The following is an 11641-nucleotide window of genomic DNA, read 5'->3' on the forward strand; positions in this document are numbered from 1 at the left end:
ATTCTCTGATCTTTTGTGCTGGCTCGGGGAATTTCACCTGGATTGCACTGAGATAAACCAGCACAAGTTAAGCAGTAATTCTTAACTCTTGTGACTTATTGATGGGTTTAATTTCCTTTGCTCCAATGCTTGGTGACAGTGCCACCAATGATGCGGTTAGAAAACATCCTTTTCTCACATTAGAACATACAAAAAAAAGATTCTTAGTTTGGCTGTTATTATTTGCTCTTCAACAATTTGATCTTCTGCAATAGTGTGTAGATTAAAGAATTGTGTAGCTGAGTACAATGGAACATAAATTTGCAGGCTTTAATCCTTAGATTATGTCTCTGCTGTGGTGGTAGGAGTAATATAATTAGGCACATTTTAGGAAGGATGTGAATGCATTGGAGAAGAGTGCAAGAGAGATTTACAAGCATAGTTCAAGGAATGAGACAAATCGGTTATGAAGTCTGTTCAGAAAAATTGGGACCATTTTCCTTGGCAAAGAGAAAGCGAAGGAGAGATTTGATAGAGTTTTCAAGATTATGAGGGGTCTGGATAAAGTGGATACAGAGAAATTGTTTCACTTGTAAACAGATTGAAAACCAGGATGCACAGCGTTAAATAGTTTTTGCAAATATGAGGTGAGGAAGAAACTTCTCTGAACAGCAAGTAGTTAGGGTATGAAATGTACCGCTTGTAATTGTGGTGGAGGCTCATTCAACTGAAGCATTCATGAGGTATTGGATGAACATTTAAATAGAAACAATGTGTAGGATCATGGATGAAAAGGCAGGGATTTTGCACTAGGATAAAATGCTTAGAGAGCTGGTGAAGACTTGATGGGCTGAATGGCCTTCACCTGCACTGTAACAATTCTGTGATTCTTATTCCGCAATTCTGTTAATTTTATCTGAAGGCTGCCAGTCCCAGTGGCAACAGGGAAGTGGGTATTGCTTCATATATGTTGATGTGGTGTCCTGCCAATTATTTTATAGATAGATTTTATAGATCCCTACCGGATTTATTTCCACCTGTATCTCCTCTTAAACAGCCTGATGGTCTGCTTGCTTACTCAGGTGGTCTTCTCCTGCACTGGAGTACACAGGTTCCTTAGGTTTGAGTAGGATATCTTCAGTGAGTTGCTCCCAAGAACCCGTCAATGAATGAGTCTGCTGAATGAGCACTTGCACCTTGAACTGTCGAAATATGCTGATATCATGGAGGCTTCCCTAGACGTGTACACATGTATGAAGGGTTCTGAAGCAACATCCTGGACATCTAGTTGAATGACTGTGTTTTATGATCCCATCCTCCAGCGAACCCACATCCTGCTGGTACTCACCATTTAGGATCATTTTTGGAGAATTACCATTTTGAGGGGGTATCCAAGAGCATCCTACATCTGAAGAAATTTGCCTGTTTGGGAACCAAAGCTTTCATGAAAGGAGAGGAAAGTTTTGCAGAAGAAAGGTAAAAAAACAATATGTTAAAATAGTAGATGACGTAACCAGATATTTTTACTTTAACTGAAAAGCATATTTGTAATAATTAACAATGAATACCCTTCAATTAATAGTGAATGATCTTGTAACATCATATTGAAACATTTGGTTAAAAATTCAATCCAGTATGAAAATCATTACTTAGCAAGGAGAATATCCTTCTTCCTATCCTGATTCATTTTAATGAATCAAAGATAATAGCTAGTAATAGTTCATCATTGGAATATACTGTGGACTGATTAACTGTATGCTATGTAGATATATGGACCATTTCTTTCTATTTTGTAGGACATGACTAATGAATTTTTTAAAGACAGCATACACTATATACTTCATAGATTTGTCTAAAATGTGTAATATTACCATAGTAACACCAGTGATGTCAGGTCAGATAGTGTGACTGTACTTGACACAAAATCAATGAATGCCAGAAAGAGAAACAAAATATGAGATTGCATAAATTTATGTAAACTTTTAAAAGTTCATTTCCAATAAAAAAAGTTAACGATCAACTATTTTTGAGTATATTAATTCATTAACAAAATAACAATTACCACGTCTTTTGTTGATAGTGAGGAAGTGAGCACTTTGCTATTGACTCCATATTGGACTGAACAGACTTAGTGTTATACAGTCATAGAGATCTACAGCACAGAAAAGGGCCATTCGCCCCCATCACATATATACCAGTTAAAAACAACCACTTAATTATTCTAATCCCATTTTTCAACGCTTGACCGATAGTCTTGTATGTCTTGGCATTGCAAGTGAACATCTAAATACTTTTTAAGTGTTATGAAAGTTTCTGCTTCTGCTAACCTTACAGCCAGTGAGTTCCAAATTCCCAACATCCTCTGGGTGAAAACTGCTCTCCTCACATCCCCTGTAAAACTTCAGCCCCTTACCTTAAATCTATGCCTCCTTGTCATTGATCCCTACATCAAGGAGAAAAGTTCCTTCCTGTCTACCCTATCTATACTCCTTATAACTTTATGCATCTCATGTTGCCTCTCTGAACTTCATAAGTAGTGGATACTCCATCTTTCTGTTGGTGTTTTGTTTCAAGACAAAGAAGTGCCTTCACTTCTTCAATATTCTCATCTTGCTTTTGTGGTAATAATAGGGCTCTGGGTATGATGAATTGGAACAGGGCAGGAATGAAAAGAACAGTGGCCTGTGAATTAGTCAGTAATTTGATCAGTCAGTCATGTAGCCGCCTTGTAGAGTCATTGTAGAAGAATTTTATTTCGTTACTTACAGCTCAGTTATTTTAAATAATTACAGACTTCAACAATTATAGGAGCAATTACTTATTAAGCACAATGAAAGCTGACTAACTTTCCAAGGATTTGGCTGAGTTATTCAATGTATCGTATGTGAGTATAGTCCTATCATCCTGCTGGCCAATTGCAGCGTAATATTGACAGTTTTCAGAAATTAACTAGTCTTTGGCTCAGACAATCCAGTCACAAACACGAATATAATTCTGAGATAGCACACTGTTTTGCTGGAGGTACACAGCAGGCCAGGCAGCATCAGAGGAGCAGGAAAGTTGACATTTTGGGCCGGGACCCTTCTTCAGAAATGGGGTGGAGGGGTGGGGGGGTGCGCAGGAGAGGAAGGGAGCTCAGAAATAAATAGAGAGAGGACGGGTGGGGCTGGGGAAGGTAGGTGGGATGGTGATAGGTGAGTGCAGGTAGGGACTGGTGGGAATTGGTTAGTGAGGTGGGAGGATTGGATAGGTGGGAGAGAAGATGGACAAGTCGTGTCAGGTCAAGGAGGTAGAGATAAGAGGGAGGGTTGGTCATGGAGTGAGGCCAGGGTAGGGAAATTTTGAAACTGGTAAAATCCACATTTAGGCCATTGGGCTGTAGACTCCTGAGGCGGAATATGAGGTGCTGCTCCTCCAATTTCCGGGTGGGTCATTGTGACACTGGAGTAGGCCCAGGATAGACATGTCACCCAGGGAGTGGGAGGGGGAGTTAAAATGTTTCACGACCAGAAGGTGTTGTCGCTTGTTGCGAACAGAGCACAGGTGCTCTACAAAGTGGTCTCTGAGCCTCCGCTTGGTCTCACGGATGTAGAGGAGGCCACCTTGGGAGTAGTGGATGCAATAGACCACATAGATGGATGTGCAGGTGAACCTTTGTCCAATATGGAAGGTTTGTTTGGTGCCTTGAGGCAGTAGATATAGGGGCAGGTGTAGCACTTCCTGTGGTTTGATTATAGAATCCCTACAGTGTGGAAACAGGCCCTTCGGTCCAACAAGTCCACACCAACCCTTGCAGCATCCCACCCAGATCCATCCCCCTATAACCCACACACCCCTGAACACTACAGGCAATTTAGCATGGCCAATCCACCTAGCCTGCACATCTTTGGACTGTGGGAGGAAACCGGAGCACCCGGAGGAAACCCACGCAGACACAGGGAGAACGTGCAAACTCCGCACAGATAGTCGCCCGAGGCTGGAATCGAACCTGGGTCCCTGGCGCTGTGAGGCTGCAGTGCTTACCACTGAGCCACCGTGCCGCCATGGTTGCAGGGAAAGGTGCCGGGTGTGGTGGAGTTAGTGGAGAGTGTGGAACGGATGAGTGAGTCGTGGAGAGAGCAGTTCCTATGAAAATCAGATGGGGTGGGGAAGGAAATATATCTTTGGTTGTGGGGTCAGTTTGTAGGTGGCAGAAGTGGCGGAGAATGATACGTTGGATACGGAGGTTAGTGGGATGATATGTGAGGACAAGGGGGATTCTGTCTTTATTTTTGTTGGGGGGAGGGGATATGAGGGCCGAGGTGCAGGAAATGCAAGAGATGCGGTCGAGGGCATTTTCGACCACCGAAGGGGGGATGTTGCGGTCCTTGAAATAGGAGGGCATCTGGGATGTTCAGGAGTGGAACACCCCATCTTGGGAGCAGACGTGGCGGAGGTGGAGGAATTGGGAGTAGGAGATCACATTCTTGCAGGAAGGTGGGTGAGAGGAGGTGTAGTCTATGTAGCTGTGGGAGTTGGTGGGCTTGAAATAGATGTCAGTGGTGCCTTAAATGGAGGTGAGGGGGGAGGTGTAGGGGCAGTGGCTCCTGATGTGGCTTCCTCTACATCAGTGAGACCAAGAGGAGGCTCGGAGACTGTTCCCTGGGTGATATGTCCATCCTGGGCCTCCTCCAATATCACAATGACACCACCTGGAAACTGGAGGAGCAGCACCTCATATTCCGCCTCAGGAGCCTACAGCCCAAAGGCCTGAATGTGGATTTTACCAGTTTCAAAATCTCCCCACCTCCGGCCTTATCCCATTACCAACCCTCCCTCTCATCCCCACCTCCTTGACCTGACACGACCTGCCCATCTTCTCTCCCATCTATCCACTCCTCCCACCTCACTGACCAATCCCCACTACTCCCTACGTGCGCTCACCTATCATCATCCCACCTACCTTCCCCAGGCCCAGACCTCCTCTCTCTATTAATTTCTGAGCTCCCTTATCGCACCCTCCCATTTCTGAAGAAGGGCCCCGACCGGAAACGTCAACTTTCCTGCTCCTCTGATGCTGCCCAGCCTACTGTGTTCTTCCAACTCCACACTGTGTTATCTCTGACTCCAGCATCTGCAGTTCTTACTATCACCAATACAATTCTTACATTCAAAGAAATCAGTATATAAAACTAATATTTTCCCCCATCCTTTAATTTCTGCTGTTTGGCCCATGGGTTTTCTGATGACTTGATAAGAACTGTCAGAGCCACTGTCTTATTTTTCTCTGTTGCCAATGTTATGGCAATCATTGACCAGACTGTCCATGCAATTCAAGTAGAGTCCATGTCGTTCTTCCTCCTTTGTCACTTCTACAAAATGGGGGTGCCTTGCATCTACAGAATATTTTATTTAGTAAATCCGGCAAAGCTAAACTCAACTGAAAAGAGGAAGCTTGAGTGATAGGCAACACTGGGGATTTGTCAAATTATCTTCAGCTGCTTCATCAAGGACCTTCTGTCCACCATAAGGGTCAAAATTGGGGATGTTCGCAGATAATTGCATAATGTTCAGAAGCATTTGTGACTGTTGCAATACTGAAGCAGTATATGTCCAAATGCAGCCAGACCTGGACTATATCCAGGCTTGGGCTGCCAAGTAACAAGTAACATTTTGTGCCACAGAGTGCCAGACAATAACCACCTCCATTAAGAGAAAAACTAGCCATCACCTGTTGACATTCTATGGTAGTAGCATCACTGAATTCTCTATTATCGATATCCTGGGGGTTACCATTGACCAGAAACTGACTTGTAATATAAGTTCAGTGGCTACAAAAGCAGGTCAGAGGCAAGGAATCTTTCAGTGAATAGCTCACCTCCTGACTTCCCAAAGCTTGTCCATGTCAATAAGGCACATTGTCAGGAGTGTGATGGGCTACTCCCTATTTGCCTGAATGAGTGCAGCTCCAATAACACTCAAGAAGCACTCATCCTGGCAAGGGTGCCATGTGGATGGTGGGTAGGCTTTGGGGAGTTGGTGAGTTATGCACTGCAGGATTCCAAGCTCTGAATTGCTCTTGTAATCACAATATTGATATGGCTAGTCCAGTTCAGTTTCTGGTCAATGTTAACCCCAGAACATTTTTAGTGGGTGATTCAGCAATGTACTCGGCAAAGGCCTCAGCTTTATTCCACTGCGTCCCCACCTTAATGAATTTCTGGCACGACATGATGTCGAACTCTTCTTCCGCCGTCTTCATCTCCGTGCTCATTTCTTTGGACAAGAGCCCTCTCCCTGAACCACAGACCCCTTTGCCCAACTCCAACGCTCTCCTTCCACCTGGACCCCTCCCTCCAGCCTCTTACGTGCACTCAATCTGTTCATTGAGAACTGTTGACGTGACATTAGTTGCCTCAATTTCACTGCCCCTCTCATCAAGTCCAACCTACCTCCCTCCAAACTGACTGCACTCCGTGCACTCAAATCTAACCCTGATTTTGTTATTAAGCCTGCCGATAAAGGTGGAGCTGTTGTAGTCTGGCGTACTGACTTCTACCTTGTGGAGGCCGAGCACCAACTCTCAGATACCTCCTCCTACCTTCCCCTGGACCATGACCCCACCATGGCACATCAGGCCATGGTATCCACTACAGTAACTGATCTCATTTCATCCGGTGATCTCCCTGCCTCCTCTTCCAAGCTAATAGTCCCCCAACCCCGCACAGCTCGCTTCTACCTCCTCCCAAAAATCCACAAACAGGACTGTCCAGGCAGACCTATTATTTCAGCCTGCTCGTGCCCCACAGAACTCATCTCTTCCTACCTTGACGCAGTCTTCTCCCTCCCTGGTCTAAACCCTACCGACGTTTATCCATGATTCCTCTGACGGCTTACGTCGGTTTCAAAACTTCCAGTTTACCGGTTCCAGCCACCTCCTCTTTACCATGGATGTGCAATCCCTTTAGATGTCCATTCCCCACTAGGAGAGTCTTAGGGCTCTCTGCTTCTTCCTGGAGCAAAGACCTGAACCATCCACACCCACCACCACCCTCCTCCGCTTGGCTGAGCTTGTCCTCACCCTCAACAAGTTCTCTTTTAACTCCTCTCATTTTCTTCAGGTAAGAGGGGTTGCCATGGGTACCCACATGGCCCCTAGATATGCCTGTCTCTTCGTGGGGTATGTGGAATATTCCTTGTTCCAGTCCTATTCCGGCCCCTACCCACAACCCTTTCTCCAACACGTCGATGATATCATTGGTGCTGCTTCCGTCTCTTGTCTGGAATTGGAAAACTTCATCTATTTCGCCTCCAATTTCCACCCTGCCATCACGTTCACCTGTTTTATCTCTGACTCCTCCCTTCCCTTCCTCAACATTTCTGTTTCCATTTCTGGAGATAGACCGGCCACTAATATCCACTACAAACCCACTGTCTCCCACAGCTATCTGGACTATACATCCTCACACCCTGCTTCCAGTAAAGACTTCATCCCAGTCTCTCAGTTCCTCTGTCTCCGTCGCATATGTTCAGATGAGGCCAAATTCGACAAGGGAGCCTCGGAAATGTCCACCTTCTTCCTCAACCGAGGATTCCCCACATCCGTTGTCAACAGACCCCTCGACCAGGTCTGACCCATCTCCCGCACTTTTGCCCTGACCCCTTCTCTTCACTCCCACAACAGCGATAGGGTTCCCCTTATCCTCACCTACCATCCCACCAGCATCTACATACAGAAAATCATCAGACGCCATTTCTGCCACCTCCAGCGAGATGCCACCACCAGAGACATATTCCCCTCCCCTCCCTTGCCTACCTTCCGTAGGGACCGTTCCCTCCGGGACACCCTGGTCCACATTTCCTTCACCCCCAACACCTCCCCACAGCCCTACGGCACCTTCCCCTGTAACCGGCGAAGGTGCAACACCTGCCCATTTACCTCCTCTCTCCCCAGTATACAAGGGCCCAAACATACCTTCCGGGTGAAGCAACACTTCACTTGCACTTCACAGAATCTGGTCTACTTCATTTGCTGCTCCCAATGTGGTCTCCTCTACATTGGGGAAACGAAGCGTAGACTTGGTGACCACTTCGCAGAACATCTACGTTCTGCTCGCAAAAAACACCCTGAACTACCTGTTGCCTGCCACTTTAACACATCACCCTGTTCCCTGGCCAACATCTCTGTCTCTGGTTTGCTGCAGTGTTCCAGCGAAGGCCAACACAAGCTGGAGGAACAACACCTCATTTTTCGCTTTGGGACCCTACAGCCCTCCGGACTCAATATTGAGTTCAATAATTTTAGGGCCTAAACTCTCCCATATCCCAGCCCCCTACGCCACACACCAGGCCTTGTTACCACATAGTCTGCCATTACACAGCCCCTGTTGTTAGTCACTAACAGTCCCTATTAACAACTATTCACCCTCCCAGCCTGATCATTAGCAACTCCTTTGTCTGTCCAACTGTCTTTCTCTCTCTTTGGGTTTGATCCTAACGTTTACTCCTTACCCCACCCACCTCCCTATTTTCTGCATATAAACTGACATTTTCCCAGTCACCGTCAGTTCTGAGGAAGGGTCACCGAACCCGAAACGTTAACTCTGTTTTTTCCTTCACAGATGCTGCCAGACTTGCTGAGCTTTTCCAGCAATTTTGTTTTTGTTCCTGATTTACAGCTTCCGCAGTTCTTTTGGTTTTTGATTCAGCAATGGTCATGCCTTTGAATGTCCAGGGACAATGGTTAGATTCTCTCTTTTAGGTATGATTATTGTAATATTTGTAAGGTGCGAGTGTTACTTGTGAGTTATTAGCTCAAGTCTGGACATTCTTAGGATCTGGCTGCATTTGGACATGGACTGCCTTAGTATCTGAGGTGTTTAGAATGATGATTAACATTGTGCAATCATCAGTGAACATCCCCACTTCTGACCTTATGATGGAGGGAAGACGCCAAAAATGATTGTGTCTAAGACACTGCTCATGAGTTGTCCTGAAGCTGAGATGACTGATCTTCAAGCACAACCCATCTTCCTTTGTGCGACATATGACTTCAACCAGCAGAAAGTCAATTGCAGCCTTGATTTTGAGGGCTGTCACTCTCACTTAAGCTCTGGAATTCAGCTCCTTTGTTTGAGCCAGGGCTATAATAAGGTCAGGAGCTGAGTAGACTTGATGGCACCCAAACTGATCATCAGTCAGTAGGTTATTGCAAAGCAAGTGCTACTTTTAACAGTTTTCCTCCTGATTCCCATTAATTCCAGTTTTTACTCAAGCTCCTTGATTCTACACTGGATCAAATGTGGCATCGATGTCAAGGGCAGTCACTCTCACCTCACTTCTGGAATTCAGCTCTTTTGTCCGTCTTTGAAACAAGGCAGTAATGAGGCCAAGAGCTGTGTGGCGCTGGCAGAACCCAAACTGGGCATCATTGAGCAGATTATTGCAAAGCAAGTGCTGCTTGATAGCGCTGTTGATGACCCCTTCCACCATTGTACTGATAGAATAATCACCTTCACGCTGTGTAAAAACCAAAAAAAAACTCATCATTCATTTGCTTCTTTTTCAAAACAATTTAAAGCTGAACCAACTGGTTTTCAATTGGTTTGCTGACAGATACAGATACTCGCTATCCACTTTGTCCAGATTTCTGTCAATTCTCTTATGAGCTTTTTACTCTCCAAGAAAGATAGTCAAACTTCTCCAATCTATAAGACCATAGACATAGGTGCAGAAATATGTCATTCAGCCCCGCCGTTCGGTGAAATCATGGCAGATCTAATGTATTATTAGGCTGAAAGTGTCTAATGGGTTCTTTATGGTCTGATCAAAATGATTACAAGAAAACACATGCAGTTCAATTCGTAGCAAAGTTATTAGATTAACTTACTCTATATATAGACAAACAAATGAGGGAATCTATTGGCTTAAACCACTTTATACGTATTCAACAAATGAGTCTCAAAGCCTTCCACCCACTGGGGACTTCTGCGTAATAGCTGACCCTTGGAGCTTGAGCTCAATTTCCATAGCAGCTTTCTCGAACCCGGTCCAAAGGTGAAGTTATTGGCCCCGAATCTCGCGAAACCCAGCCCAATGGTGAAAGTCCAATAAGTGGGGCAAAGTCCCTGATATTAATACTGTTCTGAATCTAACGTTACATGCTGTATCACCATTTTGAACTACCTTCAGTACTTTCCCAGGCATTCTGTTGAGTAGAAAACAAGCTGAGCAACACTTCCAGGTGGCCCATTTTAACTGCACAATAATCTGTTTGTCATCCAGCCAAGGTCGTGCAATTACCTCCAGACAAAACAGGCTATTTTTGCACCAGGACTGCTTATCATATAATTTTCTATGCTCTTCAATTGCTCATTGTCATGTCTAATTAACCCTTAATGATCTGGTTTGAAGATATCTTTTTATTAAGCCCAACACTACTGATAAGCCTCAATCTCATTTACCTGCCTTTTCCTCATAACCCTTGATTTCTTTACTGATTTAAAATTCTGGCCATCTTGACCTTGAATATGTTGAATGAACTAGCCTCAGCAGCCCTCTGTGGTAAAGAATTACACAGATTCACAATCCTCCAAGAGAAGATATTCTTCCTCATCTTTGTCTTAACTGTGCAACTCCTTATTCTGAGATTATGCCCTCTGGTCCCGGACTCTCCCAAAAAAAAGGAAGCGACCATTTCTCGTCTACCCTGTCAAGTCCCCTAGTAATATTGTATGTTTCATTAAGGCCGTCTCATTCTTCTATATTCCAATGAATGCAGGCCCAATCCACTCAAGCTGTCCTCAAAAGACAGTTCCTCCATACCTTATGAGCTTAGTGAACGTTCTTTGGTCTGCCTCTAATGGCAGTATGTCTACTCTTAGGGGTAGGCGATGGCCTAGTGGCATTATTGCTAGATCCAGAAACCCAGCTAATGTTCTGGGGACCTGGGTTCAAATCCCACCACAGCAGATGGTGGAATTTGAATTCAATAAATAAAAAAAAGTCTGGAATTAAGAATCTACCGATCACCATGAAATCATTGCCGATTGTCGGTAAAACCAATCTGGTTCACTAATGTCCTTCAGGGAAGGAAATCTGCCACTCTTACCTGGTCTGGCTCCAGACCCACAGCAATGTGGTTGACTCTCAATTGCCCTCTGAAATGGCCTAGCAAGCCAGTCAGTTGTACCAATCACTACAAGGTCTCAAAGAAATGAAAACGGACGGATCACTTGGCATCAACCTAGGCACTGGAAAAGACAATGGCAGAAACAGCCCTGTCGACTCTTCAAAATCCTCCTCACGAACATCTGGGGTGGGGGGTTGCTAGTGCCAAAACTGGGAGAGCTGTGTCACAGACTAGTTAAGCAGCAACCTGACATAGTCATACTCGTGGAATCATAGCTTACAGACAAAGTCCCAGACACCACCATCACCGTCCCTGGGTATGTCCTGTCTCACCGGTTGGACAGACCCAGCAGAGGTGGTGGCACAGTGGTATACAGTTGGGAGGGTGTTGCCCTAGGAGTCCTCAACATTGACTCCAGACCCTATGAAGTCCTATGGCTTCAGGTTAAATAAAAACCAAAAGAACTGCAGATGCTGCAAATCAGGAACAAAACAAAGTTGCTGGAAAAGCTCAGCAGGTCTGGCAGCATCTGTGGAGGAGAAAACAGAGTTA

At 45.0% G+C, this 11641-nt stretch overlaps 1 protein-coding gene across 1 annotated transcript in view; it reads right to left on the reverse strand.

Moving 5' to 3' along the window:
* Positions 1 to 1028: 1028 nt before the first annotated feature.
* Positions 1029 to 11641, reverse strand: part of LOC109910936 (receptor tyrosine-protein kinase erbB-4-like) — a 690251-nt gene continuing 679638 nt past the window's right edge. Inside the window, exon 29 of the mRNA XM_048598686.1 lies at positions 1029 to 1214. Coding sequence (XP_048454643.1) covers positions 1029 to 1214 — 186 coding nt within the window. The remainder of the gene's footprint in view (positions 1215 to 11641) is intronic.

This window comes from Rhincodon typus, chromosome 7, assembly GCF_021869965.1.
Source record: "Rhincodon typus isolate 14 chromosome 7, sRhiTyp1.1, whole genome shotgun sequence".
NCBI classification, from domain to species: Eukaryota; Metazoa; Chordata; class Chondrichthyes; order Orectolobiformes; family Rhincodontidae; genus Rhincodon; species Rhincodon typus.